Here is a 25,141-nt window from a genome sequence, read left to right as displayed (position 1 = left end):
TGATTAACGTTCGACAATGACATAATAATTTTAAATTTAATGGCGAATAAGATGATTGCTGGATCGGCTGTATAGCCCAACGGGAATTTGTTTAACCCAGTTAGGCCCAAATTGCTAAGCCCACGCGAACATGGAAAACCCTCAGTTTAAGCTTGTGAGGTTTTAGGATCGTAGTGTCAGACTCTTTGCCAAGCACGAAGACAGGGATGGGGAAGAAGAAGAGGAGCAAAGACGGTGGCGAAGCCGGAAGCCAAAGCGAGTATTCCTCCGCCACCGTGTTCGTCTCCAATTTTCCGTACTCATTCACCAACTCTCAGGTACTATTCTTTTTACCTCAGATTTTTTTTTTCTTTTTCTGTTTGGCGTCCGAGAATATGAATTTAGGAGAAGTAAAATAATTAAGCCTCCTGTAAATTGTGTTATTTTCTGTATCTTATCCAGTAATTAACTTTCAACTTAGCTTGATGGTTGCATTATAGATTTTTTTTTTTTTTTGGTGTTCTTCAAAAAGAACAAACTTTTTTGAATTAACTGTGTCCGTTTACTCAATGAATCAGCTGGAAGAAACTTTCAGCGATGTTGGACCGATTAGACGCTGTTTTATGGTTACGCAGAAAGGTATGCAGAAAAGTCCTTGCTGAGTTTAAGAATTTTGAATGTTTCATACACTTTGATCTTGGTTGGCTACTTTATATTTTATTGGTTAGTATTGTATGGACCATGAAACGTGAGTCTCTCAAACAATTTGGATTTTCGATGATTTTAGTTTATTTGTGAATTTGTTTTCCCCATATTCATGGCTGTAAAATATTGGTCTTACAATTAAAAATTAAAATAAATAAATAAATAAAAAAAGCCTGTATTTGCTTCGTTTTTGATAGGATTCGGTAAGGTTTTATTCTTGATGGAAATATATAGGAAATGATTTTTGTCATGCAGCTTATGCTTACTTACAGTGCTGTTGACCAACTTAGAAGTAAAACAATTTTAAGAAGTGTATAGTGTCAACTATGATATGGTTAAACAAGTTTTGCTCACTAAAATGTGAAAAGGTCAAAACATATAGAAAAACCTTAAGCATATATGTTCGTTAATTGAGAAACCATGTAATTTATGTCTCATAATGTTACTTTCTGTTTCTATTTGCAGAAAAAAAATTGTTGTTTTTGGTTCCATAATATCTCTAATGTAAGCCTTCTCTTGCCAATAGGGTCAACTGAACACCGTGGTTTTGGTTTCGTTCAATTGTAAGTTTACTGCACCACATTTTACTGTCAAGTTTGGCTTCTTTTTTTTCATTCCAACTTTCTTTTATATTGACTGGTTCTTTTAGCAGATCTCAGTAAGTATTTATAAAGGGGAAAAAATGTTACTTAAGTATGTTTATTGATGAATTGTACAATTCTGTAGGAATAGAATATAAGATCATTTTTCACTTATAGTGATATTTTCTATTCTATAACCTCTTTTATTTGTATTTTGCATCCACTTGCAGTGCTGTTACAGAAGATGCTAATCGAGCTATTGAACTGAAGAATGCTTCTTCTATTGGGGGTAGGAAAGTTTCAGTTAAACATGCTATACACCGTGCACCACTTGAGCAGCGGCGATTGAAGACAAGTCAAGGTTTGAATGCCTTTAGTTAGGACCTTAAGCATGCCATTCTCTTGCCTTCAACACTTTATTAGTGAAGGCACATGCAAACACGTTTTGTGTCTCTTGTCTCTTTTTCCCATAATGTATTCTTCTTCTTACCTCTTCAGCAATTCAATTGGATGGTACCCATAAGCTAAAGACTGACAAGGATGGTGGGGGTTCCAGGGCAGGAAAAGCTGCTTCAAACTTGGAGGAACAAGGTTGCTAAACTTACATTATTCAGAGATCATGTTCTTAATTCTTATGGTTTTATTCTCATTTGATTTTGCTGATTTCAGTTCCTTTGGAGAAAAATTCAGAGCAACCTGTGGAGTCTGGAAAAGCATCAACGCGTAAAAATAATCTGAATGATAAAGAAGGTTCTTCAGAAAAACAAAGGTATGAATAATCACCCATACTATAGACCATGTTTCTAGAAAAGAAAGGCCGACTCCTTACGCACTATGTTTGATATCAGTCTTCCTTATTTTACTATTCCACACACTTTCGTCAAACTCTTTTTGTAAGGAAACAGTGTCTTGATGTAATCATTTTCTTGTTCTGATAAAGGGTTGCAAGGACTGTCATATTTGGTGGTCTTCTTGATGCTGAGATTGCGGAGGAGGTTCATTGCCAAGCTAGGGAGATTGGTGCTGTATGTTCTATAACTTATCCTCTACCAGAAGAAGAACTCAATAAACATGGTATGAGATTTGGTTAATGCATTTGAGGGTTGCAGTTGTTTGAACAAGTTTGTTCAATTGAAAATAATTTGTCAAGATGTTTTAGGATAGCATGTGCTATTTCTTGTATCGGCTGTAGTGTTACATGCGATAGTGATTCCAAATTATTCACCTTCCATGAGATGGGTGATGAAATAGATATACCAATCAACATAACCACTATAAGATAGCAATTTTGTAAATATCTCTATGAAATGAGTGAGAGGAAAGAAAAATTTCTCAGGATATTGGTAATCTGCAGTCTAAATTTGACATACAGATCAATCCTTTGCTATGGTTTTTTAAAGATATAGTGTATGTGTAAAGGATGGTAAATGAATTATAATGTGTGGCATTTGTCCAGGTCTAATGCAAGATGGGTGCAAAATGGATGCTTCAGCTGTTCTTTATACAAGTGTTAGATCAGCATGTGCTGCTGTTGCAACGTTGCACCAAAAAGAGATTAAAGGAGGAGTTGTCTGGGCACGTCAACTGGGTGGAGAGGTCAAATTCACATGCACCCTACATCTTTAACATCCCCTAGTTGATTCATCTGACTATTTCTTATTTCAATATAGGGGTGTGAATTGAGTTCATTTGTTGCATTTAGAGCATATTCGTTACAAACCTTAGTTTTATTTACAAAATTTTAAATTTCTTCAAATTCGACTTGGAATAAGACCAATCCCATCTCATCCATTTGAATGAAAATAACTTTGGAGTTGAGTATCATCCATGTCCGACTCATGAAAGGGGTTTTCATTCCTGGACCACAACTCTGTATCTAGTAAGTCTCATGGACTAAACATCATACGCAAAAGAAGTTAAAAATAAAAAAAAGAGCAACCATTTTTGTTCTTAACGTGGCTGTAATATCTTCATCTTCACTATCTAAGGTAGACATCCCCAAACACTAACTAGCTTCATTCAGACAAATGTTCCTCTTTGTTCAATTGTTAGTATAAAAAGTTTATAATTTTTCCAACTATGATATTTAGTACTCTTTGTGCACTCCTGCACTTCAAATAGATGGTAAAGTGATGAGGGAAGAATGTTAAATGTCTGAAATGTCTGGTAAAAATTGTATGACCTAATCCTTCATTACACTTTCCATGAAATTTCTGCTCCTAGGATGCCTCCATCACTTTTATAGAAGGTTTTCATGAAATTTCCTGTTTGTTTTTGTTATTGAGGAGGAAGTCTAACAGTTTCAAGCTATATTTGTGTGCCAGGGCTCCAAGACTCGGAAATGGAAGCTTATTGTTAGAAATCTTCCTTTCAAGGTTTTAATGCTGAATTTAATTATACTCCATATATTTACTTGCTGGGAGGATTTTAAAATCTGAACTTGTTTACTGAACACTGATGCAGGCCAAGGTGAATGAGATTAAAGACATGTTTTCACCAGCAGGGTTTGTCTGGGATGTGTTTATTCCACATAATTCTGATACAGGGTATATTGAAATTTGAAGAATCATCTTTCCAACTTTATCATATTCATATTTCTTCACCTTGAATTAATAATCTATGTTTTGCAGATTATCTAAGGGTTTTGCATTTGTCAAATTCACTTCCAAACAGGATGCGGAAAATGTATGGTTGTAAGCTTAAATTTTACAGAAATGAAAGAAGCATTAGCTTTTTGTGTGGAATAGCATGTGGCTAAATATTCCCCTAAATTTTTGCAGGCAATCCAAAAATTCAATGGCCAAAAGCTGCATAAAAGACCCATTGCCGTTGATTGGGCAGTGTCTAAGAAAATATATAGCAGCGGCAATAATGCTATTCTTGGTTTAGAAAATGGTAATTGTGACTTGTTATTGCCATGCCACACTTTTAAGTGCATATTAGTTGTCCAGGGTTTTGAAGCTTGTGCCTGTTTCTCTTAAGTTATTAACAAAGGCTAATATCTTTTAGTACTTAAGTTTGTAAAGGATATTCCACATGTAATGAAGCACAAACACTGGCTTTGCAGGAGAACAGAATGCAAGAGATAGGGAAAATGACAGTAGTGATTCAGGTGATGATAATGCATCAGATGGTCCTGATACAACAGAGAAAGAAGACAACCCTGCAGACATTGATTTTGATGAGGAAGCTGACCTAGCGAGGAAGGTTCTGAAGAACTTATTAACATCATCCACTAACAAAACTTTTTCTTCTGCTGATGATGATTCTGCACTTCTCAAGGAGAGTGGGGAATCAAATATTGATGTATCTGTTGAAGTGCCCAATGGTTTATCTGATGAGTCTGCAAAAGCAGTACATGTTACTGAGCCTGAGAAGTCCATCAAAAGCAAGGGATCAACTCATAAAGATGGAGAAGATGATTTGAGTAGAACAATTTTCATAAGTAACCTTCCCTTTGATATTGACAATGAAGAAGTTAGAGAACGATTTTCTACTTTTGGGGAAGTGCAATCCTTTCTCCCAGTTCTTCATCAAGTCACAAAGTATGGTATATGTTGAATTTGATGAGCTTCTATGCTACTTAGAATTTATTGAAACTTCATCCCATATCTTGCTTGTGGCAGGCGACCTAGAGGAACAGGTTTCCTCAAGTTTAAAACAGTTGATGCAGCTGCTGCTGCTGTTTCAGCTGCTAATGCTGCTTCTGGCTTGGGAATCCTTTTGAAAGGTAGGCCGTTGAAAATCATGAAGGCTTTGGATAAGAAGTCAGCTCATGACATGGAAATGAAGAAGGCCAAAAGTGAGGATCATGATAATCGCAATCTTTACCTGGCAAAGGTTGATTCTTCAACACTAGTCCTTTCTCCTCTCTCCTCTTTTTGTGAAGATTAAGTTTCTGTTTTGTGTTTTATTTTGTAATTGTTTATCTATCTCCAGTGTGGTTGACATTTTCTCCACTTAAATCTTTAACAGGAAGGTCTCATTGTTGAAGGAACTCCAGCTGCAGAAGGTGTTTCGGCTAGTGATATGTTAAAACGCCAAGCGTAAGTATTTTGTAGATTGATTTTCTGTGCGCCCCCACACCACCATCCCCCCCTCCTCTTGAATTCTTAAAAAAATGAAAGTGATTAAGCTTAAACTATGAGAAAGCTGTTGACAACGCTTGAAGATAGAGATGTTAAAATTTCTTTATTATTCCCCAAACCATACAATTTCTAATTAGACATGATTATGGTTATCAGTATTGAGCTATTTTATTATTGGGCTGCTACTGTATCATGCTACGTCCCTTTGGCAACAGATTCCAATGCTTTTTCGACTCCATGCAGGTTGGAAAGGAAGAAGACGATGAAGCTTCAATCCCCAAATTTTCATGTCTCAAAGACTAGACTTGTTATTTACAACTTGCCAAAGTCAGTGACAGAAAAAGATCTTAAAAAGCTTTGTATTGATGCAATTACCTCACGAGCTACAAAGCAAAAACCAACAATTCAACAGGTTAGCCTGTCTGTTTAATGAGGAGTAATTTTTAGTATATTCAGTTGCATTTTCCTTATGTTTGATACTGCTCGAGCAGATAAAGTTCATGAAGGATTTGAAGAAAGGAAAGGAGGTTTCAAAGAATTATTCTCGTGGAGTTGCTTTTGTTGAGTTCTCTGAGCATCAGCATGCACTTGTGGCCCTGAGAGTTCTTAACAATAATCCTGGTATCTATTTTATATTATAAATTACTGTGGTGTTGATGGCTCATAAATTAGTTCCTGTTCACAATTTCCTACAAATGGTTGAGGGTGTTGTTTTTCTGTTAAATTTCTGGGTAATGTCGTGGTCCTTAAGCAATCTCTATACCGCGCTACCTGGTTGAATGACCTAACCCATTAATAGGGGTAGTTGTACCATTTAACTAAGTTGGTAATGGTTGAAATCATTTTATATTGCGAAGTTTCCATCTGATGCATTCTTTCTGTTCTATTCTAAGTTAATTATAATGCTTCTTGTAGAAACTTTTGGTCCTGAGCATCGTCCAATTGTAGAGTTTGCACTTGATAATGTTCAAACATTGAAGCTACGGAAAGCCAGGCTGCAAGCTCTGCGACAGGAGCCCCATGATGATCCAAAAGATGTGCAGCAAACAAATGACGCAAAAAAGGGACCAAATTCCCTCCTGAAAAGAAAGAAGTCTGGAAAACAAAAATTTGAAGGTGAGAAACAAGCACTCAACAATTCAAAACCGAATAAAGAAAACGAGCTGGATAGGGTTGCCAATATGGCTGCCAAAGAAGGGGAGGTGGGTTCGAAGAGGCGGAAAAGTAATTTGGCAAAAGGAAAGGCCAAAAAGTTCTCATCAACTGATGTGTCAGGAGGCTCAAAAGAGAAGGCGGACACTTCCAAAGTAAATCCAGATGACAAGAAACATGCTAGGATTCCCATTGTTAACAAACAATTAAACTCTTCGGAGACAAATGTGCAACCGAAAAAGAGGATGCAGCCAGAAGAACCAGGTATTGAGAAGGGAGAGAAAAATTTGAAGAAAAGAAGAAGGTCAAACAAGAAACAAGATCAATCAGGGCGAGATGTGGTAGATAAGCTTGACATGCTTATTGAACAATATAGGTCCAAATATTCACAACATGGTTCCAACCAAACTGATGGTGAGAAGCAAGGCTCTAGACAGCTTCGGAAGTGGTTCCAAACTTAATTTTCTTTCGGCCGCTTTTGCAGCATTTCTTCAGAGATTCCTTGATAGGGAGTAGCAACTGTTGTATACGAAATGGTCGTAAGTTAAATTTTGAAATTTATATATTTTTTTTAAATGGAAAATTTTCAGTTTAAATGTTGTTTGTTAACATGGTCTGTATTTTGTTTATTGCTTTTCATTTTTGTTTATTGTTTTTTTTCTGTTTATTTATTTATTTATAAAAACAGCAACATGTTTGTTAATCTTTTTTTGTTTCTTTTCTTAATAAAAAAAAGAAAAGAAAAAAAGACAGAAACTTCTTTGAACACATTAAATAGGTTAAAGTCTACGCCACACTCATTCATCAGTCAACCAAGACTTTAGGCGTAAAAAATTTATTGTGTATTGGGAGCCTGGGAGGTGTGTAGTGTAGGAAAGAAAAGTAAAAGGTCACAAAAACAGAAGAAAACAGAGCTTGCGTTTCACAAAATCACCTTTGTTTTTTGTTTTTTTTTTATTTATTTTCATTTTTGAGTGTATTGGATGAAAATCACAAGGCACATAACTATTTCCATTGTTTTTGCTACACATAATTATTTCCATCCTCATCCTTTCAGGCTTCTCGTCAAGGTTTCAAGATGTATAATTTGATCTACATTCTGGACACAACGACCATTCGAAACCTATCATTTTGTTATACCCAAAAACAAAAACTATCATTTTGTACCATCGGAGGATTGAAATATGGCTGCTTCTGAATTATGATCTGCTTCTTCATATTGTTTTTTGTGATTTACAAACGAATAATCAAGGAAAAAAAGAAAAAACAGAACAAAACAGACTTGACCCTACAAACCTCAAATCTTTAATTATGCAGTTTCTCCTCATCAGCACAATAACCATCATGGGTATCATAGACATTCGTTATATTCCCACTTTCAATCTTCTAAGTTACGTTTGATACTTGAAAAACTTTTAGACAAAAAAAGGAGAAAAGAAAAAAAAAAAAAAAAAAAAACTAAAACCGAAATTCTAAAAGTAAAAATCTTAAATTTTCGTAGCCATAAATTATATTTTCCCACTCTCTAGACATTGTAGTACGTATATGATTGAGATTTTACAAAGACAAGTCCTGGCAGTAAACTGCAATCCAAGGTCACGGATATACATTTCCACGGACTGCCATTTTTCTACTTTCTATGGTACTTTGACGCGTGTGTTTCACGTGCATATATACAACCATGGTGGTAAATTTGTATTAAAAAAAAAATAAAAAAATAAAAAAATAAAAAAATAAAAAAATAAAAAAATAAAAAAATAACTAAACCTTGTGGTTTGTGGGGCATGGCCCACCACATGGGCTTGTCACAGCACATTACACAAAAGTCCATCTTTTTTCCAAAAAGCCATTTTCTTTGAGTGGCCGAAAAAGAAGCAAGGAATTCATTCAAGGATCCTATGTTACAAAGCAATTTTTCCATCCTTTCCCTTGTAGCTATTTTGACTTTAATATATCCCTTTTCTCTTGTGCCTTTTTACTATTGAAATTTATTATAGTAAGAACTAGAAATTGTTGTCATACTTTGATTTGGAAATGACCTCAAAAAGCATCTCAAAGTTTTCACTGCCTTGCAAACAAAAAAATGCACAAATAAAATTAAGGTGAGAATTGGCATTTCCTTTTCACATGTTTTTAGTGGTTTTAATTTTCTGCCTTCTCTTCTTAATTTTGGTGTAAAATATTATATTTGATATGAGTTTTTTTGCTTTGTATTTTCTTACTTTTATATATATATATATATTTTTTTTCTGAAAAGTACTTTGACTATTAGTATAATCATGAGAAATGACAACTGGAAAACATACGAACTATTTTGAATTTTTCTTTAACCTTTTTGGTTTTTTGTTTTTCTAAAAATGATTGTTTGCTACTTTTTAAAGAAATTTATCTAGTTTTAGCTGTTTTTCTTTTAGCAAAATATAAGGATTTTGAAAAAGGTCCAGGAACAAGAAAATCTAAGGAGATACAAGAGAGATACCATATATATAGAACTTAGGATGATAGAAAAATCTTTCTCAAAATCAAAATTTGTAAACTGAAAAGTAGAAATTACTAATAAATGGTTTTGAAAACAAAAAATGTTGAAATAATAACTCTTATATCAAATACATTTTCGTTTAAGTTGAAATTGCTATCGCTACGAATTTATTTATTAAAAAATATGATAAAATAATATTATTTTATTTTATTAGTTGAAAAAATGATATCAAATAAGTTAATTTTGCCACATTTTTTTCTGTATTGCTTGATAAACGAGTTAAAAAGTTTAGTAAATAAATAGATGTTTATCACCAAAAAAAAAAAAAAAAAAAACCTAAGATGCTCATATATTTACATTTTTTGTCAGGGAAAAAAAATTAGGGAAAACTAGCCAATGATATATATGAGCTGACGAATAAAAGAAGGCATATTGATGGTGATATTTGCAACCATCGAAGACAAAATAAAAAATAATAATAATAATAATTTTGTAAACAAAAATAAGAAAAAAAGACAAAATAATAATAATAATACGTTTCAGCATGGAGCCACTAAGAAATACAAAGAGTTGCCCATCACCACCACAAAATGCTTGTACTGGTATTTACCCAAAAAAAAAAAAAAAAATGCTTGTATTGGTTATTGCACAGATAGTCCATATCACGCGCCTCATTACATTGTTTCCATGCTATGCAAATTATGTACTTCTACTTTTCTTTTCAGCGAAACGATAATAATAATAATAATATTGTCTATTTTTCTTTCTTTTTTTTTTTTTTTTTTTTTTCTCTTCTTTTTAAGATAATGATATTATCATCAATTTCCTCTACAGTCTACAGAATAACCACTAGTCTACCGCTGTTAGAAAACAACACAAAATTGAAATTCAAAGACAGAAAGAAGTTTGTGTTTGTGCTTAAAGAAAGCAGAAAAAGAAGCGGTGAAATCAGATACGAATCAAGAAACGCAAAACTACCAAACTTTGAAATTAATACGCTAACAAAATCATACTCTAAATTATTAAAAAAAAAAAAAACGATTTTGATGTGAAATAGGCAGAGTGTGAAGATATAGTAGCCAAATATTTTCGTCGTCATTATATACTTGGAGCCAACTGTCACTTTGTGTGCGTATATTGTAGTGATTCCTTTAAAGACAAATCACTCTGCTTTTGCTGCTCTGTGACCACCACATTGCTGCTTCTTGGTGGACTATATATATATATATATATATATATAATTTCTTTCTTCTCACAGTATCATATTGCTTGCTCAATATTTTCTGAGACTATTATTTATTTATTTTCTCTTTCTGTGTCTTTCCCTTGAGAGAAAATATGGAGGCTAGCTCAGCTTCCAACTGGGTTCTGCTCTGCATTTTGTTGTTTCTAGGTCTCAAGTTGACACATTGCAAAGTTTCCTATGATAATAAGGCTCTTATCGTTAATGGGCAGAGGAAAATTCTCTTTTCTGGCTCCATACACTATCCCAGAAGTACCCCTCAGGTTTGAGTTTTAAACCCATGTGTGTGAGTTATTTTTTCAGTTTCTAAGAAAAAAAAGTGATTGATGTGTAATATTTTTTTATGGGAAAATACAATGCAGATGTGGGAAGGTCTTATACAGAAGGCTAAAGATGGTGGTTTGGATGTTATAGACACCTATGTGTTTTGGAATCTTCATGAACCTTCTCCTGGCAATGTATTTTGCTTTCTTCTTTAGTAATTGCTTATTATTATTATTATTATTCTTATTATATCAGCTTCTTCACTATATCATATCAGATTCTCTGTTTTGAATTTATTATTTTTCTTCTTATAGTATAATTTTGAGGGGAGGAATGATTTAGTTCGGTTCATCAAGACCGTCCAAAAAGCAGGGCTCTATGTGCATCTTCGTATTGGGCCTTATATTTGTGCAGAGTGGAACTTTGGGTAATGACTAAATTTTCAATGATTTATGGAGCTTTAATACTAATGGGTTGGTTGGTATTTTTCAAATTTACTTCTTTGGTGATTTTTTTTTTTTTTTTTTGGCTTTTCTAGTGGGTTTCCAGTTTGGCTGAAGTATGTTCCAGGCATTAGCTTCAGAACAGAAAATAAGCCTTTCAAGGTGAATAAATGGAGAAAGACAATGAGGGGGAAAAAAATGAGAGCATCTTGAAGTTTTTACCAACTGTCTGAACTTTTGTTTTGCTATATTTACTCAATTTTTGGTGTTGCAGTCAGCAATGCAAAAATTTACCCAGAAAATTGTCCAAATGATGAAGGATGAAAAGTTGTTTGAGTCTCAAGGTGGCCCCATTATACTCTCTCAGGTATGGTACTTCCTTGTCAATTTCTATTTGCTCTGCTCAGGCTTTTTAATGACTGTCAATTTATAAAAGCATGATGGGCAATTTCAGTTTGGATAGCTATAAGTAAGTAATAACCCAGGTTTTAAATGAACCCAAATATTGTTCTTTTTTTACAATATTCATAAAATTTATCTCGGATTCTTTTAATTTTTTTATGTACAGATTGAGAATGAGTATGAACGAGAAGCTAGGTCATTTGGAGCGGCTGGTCGTTCATACATGAATTGGGCTGCAAATATGGCAGTTGGAATGGATACTGGGGTCCCGTGGGTTATGTGCAAGGAAAACGATGCTCCAGACCCAGTGGTAAAAAAATACTAATATTCCTTCAGTATTGAAATGTGTCTTAGCTCCTACGTTTATAACCTTTTTCTAGCTTCTTTTTTGTACTTCTCTTGGAGTTTATAGCCTAAATTATGTAAAAACAAAATGGGTGTATAATTATTGATCTAAATGCTAATGATAATTTTATTGGGAGAAGGATGGAAAGAGACAGGTCGTTAGTACTTTTTTAGAGTGGATCTTATTTTACATTTTGGTGCCTAGTCAATTTGACTATTCTCTTTTTGCTGACTACATTGGACAGATAAACACTTGCAATGGTTTTTATTGCGACTATTTCACTCCAAACAAACCTTACAAACCCAATCTCTGGACTGAGGCTTGGACTGGCTGGTATTTCTTTATCTACTGTCACATTAAACATAAACCTTACTGCATAAAAAAGTAAGATTTAAATTTTTCTTTATTTTTGTTTTTTCCTTTTCTCTTTGTTCTGGCAAACAGGTTTACAGAATTTGGTGGCCCAATTTACCAAAGACCCGTTAAGGACTTGGCATTTGCAGTTGCTCGGTTCATTCAAAAGGGAGGTTCCTTGGTAAATTATTACATGGTTAGTTCTTTCATTTCCCTTCTGCATTCGGGCTTACTAATATTCCTTCATGTTCTCGGTTAATTCCTAGAAGACATAAGATATATATGCAAACTATGAAGCTGAAAAAGTGCATGTTATAAACTTATGATGTCAGCTCTAAAGGTCTTTTCAAGTTGTTTCTTTCCTTTCCATACGGTAACTGTCAATCTCATGGACTATATTTCGCAATGCTTAAAGTAATTTAAACGTGAGAAAACTTAATGCAGTACCATGGGGGAACCAACTTTGGAAGAACTGCTGGAGGACCTTTTATCACTACCAGTTATGACTATGATGCTCCTATTGATGAATATGGTTAGAAAACTATTTATTTCCATATTTCAATGTTTTTAAAACTGCTTTTCTTTAAAATTTCCTTTAATATTCTGTTTCTTGAGAGTATTTTAATGGTGTGAAGTTACTTGACAGTGTACAGTCTAATGAGTGTCTTCCTCTTGCTTATATTATAGGGTTGATCAGAGAACCTAAGTATGGCCACTTAAAGGAGCTTCATAAGGCCATTAAGCTATGTGAAAAAGCTATACTAAATGCTGATCCTACTGTCACATCCTTAGGAAGCTATGAAGAGGTTTGTCAGCTTGTCCGTATAATATCTTGAGAGAAATTTCGTTGAAGAATGACTTCGCCTTAAACTTTCTTTAGTAAAAACCAACATGGTTTTAGGAATATAAAGGCTTCTTCACCATCCACACATTAATGAAAGCTAGGAAGCAGCTGCTGAAACATAAAAAAGAGCCATCTAGACTCCTGGATGCCAAAAGAAAGCTCTATCAGCCATTGCTATGCCTATTTAACACCTTGTTAGAGAAACTTCTCAACTTGGCATCAGTCTTTCTAGTGATTTTGCAAGAAGCATTCCTCCTTAGAGTTCCTTCCCAATATAATTTAACCAATTCTTTTTTATGCGAATCTATATAATCAGAATAACTCCATACTACCATTTCCAGGCACATGTGTTCTCTTCCAAGTCAGGAGGCTGTGCAGCTTTTCTCTCAAATTACAATGTAAAGTCAGCCTCAAGAGTGACATTCAACGGCATGTCATATAAGCTCCCACCTTGGTCTATCAGCATCCTTCCAGACTGCAAGAATGCTGTCTTCAATACTGCCAAAGTAAGCGGTGTGGTCAATGATTATTTTGTGATTCTCTTTTGGTTCTTCACAATGTCAACTGTTTTGAATTATCTTTAGTTGTTTTATCTAATTTGGAGGGAAGCCATTTTCCAAAAATTTATCTATTAATCTACCATCAAAGTGAATCATATGCCTTCTTCAATAATACCTCTGCATACTTATTTTCATTGTATGATTTTCATCCCATATGAATGTAACTTCAATGGATCAATTCAAATATAAGGGGAAATCTACACAGCCTTGTTTTGTTTCTTTATACATATTCTAGTTCATCATGCGCAGAAATGATAAACAGGAAGCCTGATTCCATTGCAGGTTCGAGTTCAAACATCCAAACTGCAAATGCTGCCTACAGGTTTTAAGTTAAATTCATGGGAGACTTTCAATGAAGACATATCTTCGGTGGATGGTGATACAACAACCACGGTTAATGGTCTCTTAGAGCAGCTAAACATCACCAGGGACACCAGTGACTATTTATGGTACACTACAAGGTGAAACGGTCAATACTTTGTGACTGTTTCATATTCTGGAAAATGCAAAATTGTTATCTAAAATTTCCCATTTACATGATCTTTACAGTGTTGACATAAGTTCATCTGAATCATTTCTACGGGGAGGCCAACATCCCACTCTAACTGTGCAGTCAGCAGGAGATGCTATGCATGTCTTTGTCAATGGACAGCTTTCAGGTAAAATGTTGAAATGCTTGTTCTTTGTGAGAAAAAAATAACTCCCTGAATGTAACATGTTAGTGATTTCCTCTACTTATAGGATCGGCTCATGGAACTAGGGTAAACAGGAGATTCACTTTTACTGGAAATGTTAATCTGCGAGCTGGAATAAATAAAATTTCACTGCTCGGCATAGCTGTTGGATTGCCGGTTAGTTCTTTAGTTCTCCATGCCTGCAACAAATTCATGTTAAGATAATACTTAGATTAGTATGTGCTAACTTCTTATTATAGATGCTTGAAGAAGGTTTTGCATTTAGGCAAACTTTTAAGAACTTCTTTGGGCCTTGCCATTTCAGTTTCTTATTTTGAAATGTCCACCATGTTTGCATATTTTGATTCTTTTGTTGGGATCTGAAGTCATATTCACCATAGTTTAGTTGTTTAACTGATTTTTTCTGTTTACTTTTTCTGCTTGTCATGGTTAAGAACAATGGTCCACACTTCGAGGAACAAAACATAGGAATTCTAGAACCAGTTGTTCTACATGGACTAGACAAAGGAAAGAGAGATTTATCATGGCAAAGATGGTCATTCAAGGTTTTTAAACTCACTCCAATGTATTTGATGATTTACTCATTCACTTGAGTAAGTCCCGCCTAATGGGCTCTTTTCTTTATGCAGGTTGGGCTAAGAGGAGAAACCTTGAATTTAGATTCTCCAAATTCCATCTCATCTGTCGAGTGGATTAAAGAGTCCTTCGTAACACATATTCAGCAGCCCCTGACATGGTATAAGGTATGGTTTGGAAACATTTGATTTGCAACTTTGAATGAATCTTGATGCGATGGTTTTTGTTAGTTTTTTCCATATCATGATCAAGCCTCCTAAGGTTAATCTCAAAGTCACTTTAAACGAAATAACATCATTAGTTAACATTTGTACTTGAACCTGCAGGCCTATTTTGATGCACCCAGAGGAGATGAGCCTTTGGCTCTGGACATGAGTAGTATGGGAAAGGGTCAAGTATGGATCAATGGGCAAAGCATTGGAAGATATTGGACTAAATATGCTGAAGGTAACTGTGGTGCTTGCAGTTACTCTGGAACATTCCGGCCTCCAAGGTGCCAATATGGTTGTGGCCATCCAACTCAACAATGGTATGAACTTCAATGACAACCATCTGATGAGTACACTAGGATTTAGGATTGAACATTTTTGCATTTCATGTTGTTTTTGTTATGCCTTGTTCAGGTATCATGTGCCTCGGTCTTGGTTAAAGCCATCTCAAAATCTACTGGTAATTTTTGAGGAACTTGGTGGGGATGCATCAAAGGTTGCTCTCGTAAAAAGATCAGTTACAACTGTTTGTGCCAAGGTTTCTGATCAACATCCTAGCAACTGGCACAATGAGAGCATCAGCCAAGAAGAAGAGCTAATGAAGCCTATGCTTAGCTTACATTGTACAGACGGGTACTCCATTTCTGCTATTAAGTTTGCAAGCTTTGGAACTCCATCAGGAAGCTGTGGGAACTTCCAGCATGGTACCTGCCATGCTCCAGGCTCACGCGCTGCCTTAGAGAAGGTATTAGACTGCTTTCTGATATCTGTTTTCCAGATATTCATCAAGGCTTGGATCCTTATTTTTCCTGTTACCCTTATTTTCAGAACTGCATAGGTCAACAGAGATGTTTGGTGACGATATCCAGCAGTAAGTTTGGTGAAGACCCATGTCCAAATATATCGAAACAATTATTTGTGGAAGCTGTCTGTAATCCTATAGCTACTGCAAAGATCACACCAGCTTTGAGGGTATAAAAAGAAGTCCCCGGAGACGATCTAAGTTCTAACTCCATACAAACATGTAGAGAAATTCATTTGATAGACATCACATTTAGATTTATGCAAATGTAAGTAAGGTCAGCCTATGATTGATGTAGTTGCAGGCATAATGTTTGTATACTTGACGCTTCAACACTGGTGCTTGTTAACCAAGAAAGAGCACCAGAAGCTAAAGAGATAAGTAATATTGCATTTATCTTTGAAAGAATGGTGATTTTGATTTTCAAAAAGTAGCAATTGAATGTGACAAATTCAACGTCTGAACAATAATGGGAATCTTGCCAATCACAATACCAAGGTACACAAGGCTAGTTGAGCTTTCATGATGTTGTTAAAAGACTGTTCCAGACCCCTTCAATCATAATCAAAAAGAAATTTTGTAAAGAGTTGGAAAACTGCCCTTTTGAACCCATTATTTTAGACATTGGGGGGTTAAGTTTATGGATAAATTTAAAAATTGGTTTGAGTACTTATGGGTTTTCTCATTACTTTTTACCTAAGCATTTCCCTGGAAGGTAGCATTGGTTATGGACCATACAAGCAAAGCAAAATGACCAACCCATTTTTATTTTTTATTTTTCCCTCCATCAGAAGGCCATGGTAGAAGCTTGCTCAAATTTATGAAAATGATGTCTAAGGCTGTCAAGGGTAACAGCCTCTGTCAAGCAAAAGTTTTACAATTTTATTTTTTGGAATCTTATTTTCTTTGCTTTGACAAAGGATTGTAATCTGGTCTGTTCAGTCAAATGTGGACCACCAGGCTTTAAACATGATTTTTTCAGGGCAAGAAAAAAAGATCTAAAATTTTCCAGCTGAAATTATATTATATATACATATATATATATATTTCCAGAGAGACAAACAGTGCCTAACCTTGCCGACTTAAGTGGAGGGAGTGGAGTATTAGCCTGCTCGCTAACGAAGCATCTTAAAACGTGAAAATGTTCTTAATCAACAAATTTCAGGTTTCAAAAAAGTCAACAGACGAACCCCACTGGCTATGCTGACGTAGATTCCTAAAAATTAAGATAATAATCCTCTATTTTTGGCTCTAATGTCTTTATCATTAACCCCCACCCAACCGATAATAATATATTCTGAAAATTTAAGATTTAAAAAACTAAATAAATAAATAAAAAGTGCGAGTTTGAAAATAGATAAAACCAAATCCACATAGGCGATGACGTGGATTCTCATCCCTTCTTTCTCTCCAAACACCCATCGTCTCCTTTCCGTCGTCATAGTCACGCTCTCTCTCTCTCTGCCCTTTTATATCTCTCTCACAGTCTCTTTCTGATTTCTATGCGCCAAAAATAAAAAAATAAAAAAATAAAAAGTAAAAATAAAAAATATAATAAATAAATATCTTTTTAGTTTGGGTGGAAGTTGGGGAAATTGAGTTTGGGTGTGTCGTGGTGCATGTCAGGGTAATCTCTAGCAGTAGAAGAAGTTCCAAGTTTCAGTGAGAGAAGGAAAATGGCTAAACCCAAGGCTCCCAAACGAGCTCTCGACTCCTATACTGTCAAGCCCATCAACAAAACCATCCGAGGTAAAAACCCAGAGAAAAAAAAAAAGAGAATTTTTTTTTTCTTTTTCTAGTCACAAATTTCCTGGAAAATCTTAGAAATTTTCTTGCTAATCCAAACACTAATTTTTTTTATTTTTTATTTTTTTGTTCTTTCGGGTTCTATAACTTGTTCAGCTGGGGATTGCGTTCTTATGAGGCCCTCTGAACCCTCGAAGCCCTCGTACGTAGCGAGGATCGAGAGGATCGAGGCCGATAGCCGTGGGACCAACGTCAAGGTCCAAGTTCGATGGTACTATCGTCCCGAGGAGTCAATCGGAGGTCGCCGTCAGTTCCATGGATCCAAGGAGGTTTTTCTTTCCGATCACTATGATGTTCAGAGCGCCGATACCATCGAGGGAAAGTGTACGGTTCACAGCTTCAAGAGCTATACGAAACTCGATGCCGTCGGAAACGACGATTTCTTCTGCCGTTTCGAGTATAATTCGGCTACTGGAGCATTCAATCCCGATCGAGTTGCCGTGTATGTTTTCGCAATCACTTCCCTAATATCTTGATTTTAATTTTACTTTTTTATCATTGTTTTGCTTTTTGGTTGAATTGTGCTAATTATTTTGATTGGGTTTTGTTGGTGTTGACGGTTCTGTGGGTTTTTGTTTGTGCAGTATTTTAAACAATTAAGAGTTAGATAATTGGTTGGTAATATATATTGAAATGAAATTGTTGATTTTTCGTTGCTATTTTGATCAATCTGCGGTTTTGCTAGTTGAATGTATTTGTTCCCAAGTGTTGTGTGGCATTCTTGGAGATGGTGATGGCCAAAGACAAGGTTACTGTAAAAAAGTTTCAGTGTACTACTAATTATTTCTAAAGGAAAAAAAAAAAGGTGTTTTCATTTAAAACATTTATAATTATTAGTCGTGTTTTGGAGTTTGCCTCCAAAAGATTTTGGAGCGGCGAAGTGACTAGGGATTAATTGAATGTGAAAATGATTACATTACCGTCCACTGTGGTAGTGTTTTACTTCTACATAAAATTATTTTATAATGTAAAGAATTGGACCTTCAGGTTCCGTTTCGTAATGTTAATCCCCAGTGTACTTTTGTTAAATGAAACTTGAATTCAAGTTGGTTTCTTTTTTTTGGTTGCTTTGAAAATTAAATTTAGGGGGTTTACTTTTTTTTTATATTTGGGCATTCTGGCTGTTCTGGAAATTTGTGAACTTTTGGCTTTTTGACATTTGAACTTAAGCTGCCGTGGTATGATAGATGACAGTGATTTTTCTTTCTCCTTGACTGGCTGGGTTCTGGTATTAACTTCTTTTGTTTTATTTTACTTAACGACAACAGCAGCATGACATTTCTGTTGACTATTGGGAATAACAAGTTCGATAGTTTGTTTCTCGGGGTTTTAGGCACCACTGCTGTTTGAATGCCTCTTTTTTCTGACTTGAGTTTACTTGGAACTTTTTTCAGGTTAATGGTTTAACATGTCTTCTTTTGGCCAGAAGGTTAACATTTTATATGATGTGGCAGGTATTGCAAGTGTGAGATGCCTTACAATCCTGATGATCTAATGGTTCAGTGTGAAGGCTGCAGTGATTGGTAAGTAGGATCTTTTTGATCGTTAGATGGAGTGTTAACACACTTTGTCCTGTATTGAATTGAATGTAATTTCCTTACACATTTTACTTTAGTCTTTATCTGGATGGAATATCATTCAAAGTGTCTTGCGAATAGATTGATAAGATGGCTAATGAAAAAGAGGTTGCTAGTTTTTGTTTTTTTGTTCTGTGGTCAAAAAAGTTAGTCGTTGTGTATGACTATTTATTAAGTCTTGGTACAACCATCACTGAGGGATTTACACATAACGTGGCAGGTAATATATGGATTGCACATGTACAGTATTTATGGAGAAGGATGATTATATGGAAAGTGGAAAGATCCATCTATTAGGGTTGGTAGATAAAGAAATCACTTTGAAAAATGATCTGTCTTGTATATCCTTCAGAAAATTGTTACATGACTTTAAATGTTTTTTGTAGGCTGTTTAAAGTTGCAATATTTAACAGTACCCTTGGAGAAGATTGAACTTGAATTATACTAGCACTTTGTATTTGTTCATACAACTTAAGTAATAATATATGTCAATATCTGGGATAGGTTGAGGACTATACAAACAACTGTATATCTGAATCATTAGCAAAACTGGGTCGTTTGTTTTACAATGTCCAAGTGATTTAATGATGAATTTTTAATTTGAGGTTTTTGTCTAATAAGTTGAATCATTTGTCAATTGAAGTACTTGGAGTTGCAATCTACATGGGAATTCTTATTAAGAGTGTATTACCTGTCCCATCAAAGCTCAGTCTTATGTTCCCATTGGTCTGCAAAACATCCATATCTTGGGGATGCATGATCTTTTAAAACTTAAGAGGGGCTCCTCTACATTTGAAGTAGAGAGATTACCAATTTATGACTTTAGATTATGAAACCTATATGAATTGTCATGAGGATGATATTTTAACTTGTTTTTTTCATTACTTAAAGTTTTTGATTTAGTACGTCAAATCTTTGGTAGGATTGATGGAGAATACTCAAAATCATGAGCTTTGCTCTAACAAAAAAGCACCCATGATGAAACTTTTCGCATGTGAACCACCTTCACCTGTAGTTTATTATCTCTTTTAAACATTTATTTAGATTAAAAAATATCTGGCTGTATGTATGGTAAGTCATTGAATGTAACGTTGTGAAGAAGTTTGGTTATTTCTAATAAAATTGAAAAGCTTGGGAAGTAGTAGAAACTTATAGGCTGATCCTTGCATGTGTGCAAATTTATAACAGCATTCACATGTGGGTATGTGGTATCATAGTTTGTGTTATTTTGTTAGCACAGCTTGAGCAGACATTAGCTGCAGAGTTTTACTTAGGGGAGTGTCCAAGATTAGATTCACTTTTTGATGGATGAGATTAATTGAGGATCAGAGAGTCATCAATGCTTTAAATGCACATATGCCTAATATCAAAGTGGCTGCACATTAACTGTCTCCTCGGAGACAGAACAGTGGCATCACCACCTCAACCCCCAAATGGAAGAGCAAGGGTGGTTCAAGTAACACAAATGACCCAAAAAATTATAATAATAATAAAGCTGCTGTACAATTATGTTCTTTCTTTTTGTCTTTTTACCTAAGCTTTCGTATGGTTTTGGCATGGTTATTGCTATTCATGAAAGGTCCTTGTACCAGGGAAATGCAAGTATATAGAAACTCATAAATTCATAATGCAAATTTATAGAAACGTATTATGAGTATAATTGTTTTGAACTGATCTAATCTTTGGCATACCCCTTTTGATTTAGGTTTCATCCTGCTTGTATAGAAATGACTGCAGAGGAAGCGAAACGACTGGATCACTTCTTCTGTGAAAGTTGCTCTTCTGAGGGTCAAAAGAAGTTGCAAAATTCACATAATGCTTCCAGACACACAGATATTAAGGTATTTCTAGTAATTGAATCTAAAAAAATACTACAGTAGGATTTCCAATCCGCTATCAAAGTTGATATCAGGTTAATTCTGGGCTCAATTTGACTTGCGTTGTATGCCTAAAGGGTATTGAGATATTATTGGGCAGTTTGCCTGCTTGATTTCTTGATCATCTACCAATGGAAATGATCTGATTCTTGTCAAGATTTACTTCTTTCTCTAATTAGTTTTATTGATTATTTTCAAGACAAGAGGATTACAATTCTTCTGTCATTTTATATCATGATGCATGGCCACTTTAGGAGTACCAGCATCATAAATGCCTCCCGCAGCGAGCATTCACAAACATAAAAACAACAAGAATATATATACATATATATATATATATATATATAAAAAGAAAAGAAAAGAAAAGAAAAGAAAAGAAAGAAATGAGAATTGACTCGATTGTCAATTAATAATATCTGCCTAGACAACTGCCGGTCGTGTAGAGTTTTGCATATGGAATGCCAAGCAGGCAGAACCTTGTGGTTGACAATTGAATTCTGTTGACAGTATGGGGACTGAATAAACTGCTATTGTTGTTAATATCGTCGTCAACTCATTACCTATTTGTATGCTGTGTTTCAGGTGGATACAAAACGGCGTCGAAGGTGATATAGCATAGAAATGATCTGGTGAGCTAGAATTATAATGGAGGAGGAACTGGAGGAAATTTCTCTATCTAATTGTGGGTAGGCGTCATGCAAACACTGAGGCTTCTCTGCGTCACAAAATGTAGTCTTTTTCGGTTGATAGGAAAAGGGACTGGTTGGAAAAACTGTGTTGTCTGTTTGGTAAAGAAGTGCTCTCCCTTGTTTTGTGTTTCTCCAACGGTCGAGGATGTGTTTGGTGTCTGTAATTATGTAATGTAGATTCTCTCTCTCTCTCTCTCCAGTTACTCATATTCTAGATTGTGCATAGTACGAATTATTTTCAACTTATTAGTAACAGAAGATACGGCGTTTTACTTGTATCTATATATATGTAGACTCACATGGCAGGGCCAACTTTATTTGTGGCGTTAGATTGAGGGACATTAAAAAAAAAAAAAAAAAAAAAAATTTATGCCTTTTAATTAAGTAGCGTTTTTATATAAATAATGTTTAATTAATATATCTATGTATATTTATAAAGTGTCTTATTTATATTTATTTTGCTTAGCTTTGAACAGAGTGAGATGTTTGGCTTGAATAAGGCATTCCGTTGTTTTCATGTTGCTTTCCAAAAGCATCTCTATTACAATAATTGTTCTTGAAACTATTTTCTTTTTTTTTTTTTTTTTTCCAAGAAGAAAGAAGAATATAATAGTCGAAGTATTCAACCGTTTGAAAGTAAAAACAATTCAATAATGTTAAATCAAATGTTTTTAAGGAAATTAAATAGAGAAAAATTTATTATTAAATAAGATTAATTATAGGCTATAAACAAATATGGTAGTAACCTTTAATAATATTAATAATATATATATATATATATATAAACAGATTTAGTATTCGTTTAATATAGTTGATGAAAGTAGAGCTTTAGTCTATAGAGTTTTATAATAGATTTTTTTGAAAATTTTTTTTTATTAAAAAGCATTGTAAATAAAAAAATATATTAAATACTCATTAAACTATATTAAATACTTATTAAATTTCCATATAAGGTAAAAGAAAATAAATTTTTTAGAGAAGTTCAAAATAAAATAGTTTAAAAAAATTCATTTTTTGATCAATAAATACTTATTGACTTTTGGTAAATATTTTTATTTTTTGATAAAAAAGCTTTTGATTTTCCATTAGAGTTTTTAAGCCAAAAAAAAAAAAATTCTGCCAAACCAAATCTTGTATCTTGACAATGATTTTAAAATTAAAATATCCTTTATTAATCTTTTAGTGTTTGGATAAGGATTTAAAATTTTGAGATTCGATGATTCGTGTTGAGTACTTCTAACCGTGAATGTAGATTGTTGTCGTATCGTGTAAAAATTAATATTGTCTACATTTCTTTGATATAAATGTACAATTAAAATTTTAAAATTATTTTTAATGATAATGTATAAAAGAATATTTATGATTATTAAATAATTATATATTTTTTATTATTATTATTATTTTAAAAAATGACTTTTTAAGAAAAAAAATTTTTTTAAAGAAACTTCATAATGTATGACCAAACTTTTAAAAAGTAGAAAGTCACTTTGATATTTATTTATTTATTTTTTTTCCTTACCACATTCGCTTGATAGGATATTTAAAAAAGACCCATTGTAGAGGTTTTGCTTAAGAGGCTCTTTATTTTTTTATGTGACCAAAAAAAAAAAAAAAATCTAATAATAATCGAAATCATTAGAAATGCTCTAAATATAATTTTAAGTTTTAATCCTTAGTACAATTTAACTACCGAAAAGAGAAGTCCTCACATTTAGTAGTAACCAAAATAAGAATAAAAGCTTTAATAATTATACAATCCAAATTAAAAACAGTATAAATTTAAAAATTTTATTTGTCTTCTGCTCAAGAATCTTGAATAAATTTTTATTTGTACTACGTTTATTCTTAAAAAGATATATGCCTGTTATTTTATATAGAACAATATTAGAGATATCAACTAGTTACCAAATATACATATATTATATGTGGTTGATTTATATTTAATAGCACTTATCCTTTTAAGGACGTATTTATATAATTATATTAATACATTAACAAATCAAATAATGATATATATATATATATATATATATTTGGTATTTATAAATTAGTAGGCATTTGTAATATTATTCTTTTATTTACATTCCGAGATAAGAGAATTTCTGTTTATAAATTTATTTAATTATTTAATTATTTAATTATTTATTAATTAATTTTGAAACACAACTCATTAAATATATATTTCTTTTTCGAACGACTGGTTGAATTTACCTTCTAGAACAAAATAAGATGAGAAGCTATATCATTTAATTTTTGAATTAACATGTTTTCAAGATTTGATTTTCTTTTCTATTGAAAAGAATGACATAACTTGATTTTTTGTTTTCTTCTTAACTAAATATTGATTCTTCCTATTTCATTACATAATTTTTGTGTGATTATTATTATTTTTTTAACCTTTTAGAATAATAGTTTGGTTCGAATCCGGTATTGAAATTGATTAGCATAGCATTTAAGTATTTTGCCGATTTATTATCTGCATTCCTTATAAACGAAGATACAAAAAATTTTAAAATTCATAAATTTGTTATATTTCTTTTCTATTTTTAAAGTGAAATCACTAATTATATTTAGAAGTGAGAATCAAAAAGTAAAAAATGAAAGCCGTACTAATAATAATTTTAAATAAAAAATAAATGTGAAAAATACAAAACAAATGCATGGATGTGGTGATGAATATAAATGGTTGGGCAATAAATGCACTTTTCTGTACTAACCAACTAGACTGCAGTGGATTGATTGATCACATTAAACACATTTTAAACATGTAATACATAAATGTTCATAATTTTTCTTTCCGTAAAAAAAATTTCTAGTGGTTCCGGAACATTGAATCACTACATGTTGTTTCCACTCTTTAAATGTGATGTAACAAAGTCATTCTTTTATTTAACTGTCTCTTACATTTTTTTATTTTATTTCTTATTTCTTATTTCTTTTTGTTTTAGCACACCTTAAATTATGTCCAAATGTATAAAACTTTTCTTTCCATGACAAATATATATATATATATATATTAGCTAGATTATCAATTTGATGACTTTAATATCATAATTTTTCTTATAAACCGATTTAAAAATCGATAATGATTTAATATAAATTTATTGACATGATAAAACATTAAATTTTATTGGAATCCCATCAATCATAAATAAAATTTTAAATCTAAATCTTAAAACGATATAATGACAGATAAAAGAAAATCTTTACAATAAAACCATGACGTTGACCTATATATATATATATATATATAGTCAAGCTTAAATTATCAAGTAATATATATATATATATATATAAAGTAAGTCTTTTATCAAGGAATCTATTTAATCAATGATGCTTACATAGTAAAAGTTTAACCATATAATAAAATGATAATTGATATTTAAATTCAAATTTAGAACCTTAGGTAGATGAGAATATAACACTCCTTAACACTAGTCCTATAAAAATCCTATTTTTATAAAATTAAG

The 25,141-nt window shown here is 33.2% G+C and overlaps 3 protein-coding genes across 5 annotated transcripts; all 3 read left to right on the top strand.

Moving 5' to 3' along the window:
* The first annotated feature begins 156 nt into the window (after positions 1-156).
* On the top strand, positions 157-7,698 carry LOC107426710 (uncharacterized). Of its 2 annotated transcripts, XR_001582211.4 has the most exons (19): positions 157-317; positions 558-618; positions 1,211-1,247; positions 1,496-1,626; positions 1,764-1,856; positions 1,935-2,034; positions 2,206-2,339; positions 2,722-2,861; positions 3,590-3,640; positions 3,729-3,811; positions 3,896-3,950; positions 4,046-4,160; positions 4,333-4,810; positions 4,892-5,105; positions 5,241-5,311; positions 5,597-5,765; positions 5,845-5,974; positions 6,269-7,044; positions 7,563-7,698. XR_001582211.4 is itself a non-coding variant. In XM_016036956.3 (18 exons), exons 1-18 carry the CDS (start codon positions 207-209, stop codon positions 6,964-6,966), a joined length of 2,871 nt encoding a protein of 956 aa, XP_015892442.1. In that variant the 5' UTR covers positions 157-206; the 3' UTR covers positions 6,967-7,152. The 2 variants fall into 2 exon arrangements, 1 of the variants encoding a protein (XP_015892442.1); XM_016036956.3 differs by lacking the exon at positions 7,563-7,698 and having other exon boundaries at positions 6,269-7,152.
* Positions 7,699-9,875: 2,177 nt separating this feature from the next.
* On the top strand, positions 9,876-16,152 carry LOC107426711 (beta-galactosidase 5-like). The gene is made up of 19 exons (XM_016036958.4): positions 9,876-10,490; positions 10,590-10,685; positions 10,806-10,918; positions 11,030-11,096; positions 11,209-11,301; positions 11,503-11,646; positions 11,927-12,015; positions 12,127-12,232; positions 12,481-12,568; positions 12,724-12,842; positions 13,222-13,386; positions 13,723-13,901; positions 13,990-14,099; positions 14,182-14,291; positions 14,570-14,680; positions 14,765-14,878; positions 15,038-15,240; positions 15,335-15,665; positions 15,749-16,152. The coding sequence occupies exons 1-19, from the start codon at positions 10,323-10,325 to the stop codon at positions 15,896-15,898; spliced, it is 2,556 nt and encodes an 851-aa protein (XP_015892444.3). The 5' UTR covers positions 9,876-10,322; the 3' UTR covers positions 15,899-16,152.
* Positions 16,153-17,183: 1,031 nt separating this feature from the next.
* On the top strand, positions 17,184-21,949 carry LOC107426744 (chromatin remodeling protein SHL). 2 transcript variants are annotated; one of them, XM_016037008.4, is made up of 5 exons: positions 17,187-17,471; positions 17,625-17,970; positions 18,983-19,051; positions 20,811-20,946; positions 21,565-21,949. In XM_016037008.4, the coding sequence occupies exons 1-5, from the start codon at positions 17,399-17,401 to the stop codon at positions 21,589-21,591; spliced, it is 651 nt and encodes a 216-aa protein (XP_015892494.1). In that variant the 5' UTR covers positions 17,187-17,398; the 3' UTR covers positions 21,592-21,949. The 2 variants fall into 2 exon arrangements, with proteins under 2 accessions (XP_060667429.1, XP_015892494.1); XM_060811446.1 differs by lacking the exons at positions 20,811-20,946; positions 21,565-21,949 and adding an exon at positions 19,326-20,571 and having other exon boundaries at positions 17,184-17,471.
* Positions 21,950-25,141: the final 3,192 nt, after the last annotated feature.

Source organism: Ziziphus jujuba, chromosome 9 (assembly GCF_031755915.1).
Source record: "Ziziphus jujuba cultivar Dongzao chromosome 9, ASM3175591v1".
NCBI classification, from domain to species: Eukaryota; Viridiplantae; Streptophyta; class Magnoliopsida; order Rosales; family Rhamnaceae; genus Ziziphus; species Ziziphus jujuba.
The sequence above is the reverse complement of the archived record's forward strand: the minus strand, read 5'-3'. Positions and strand labels throughout refer to the sequence as shown.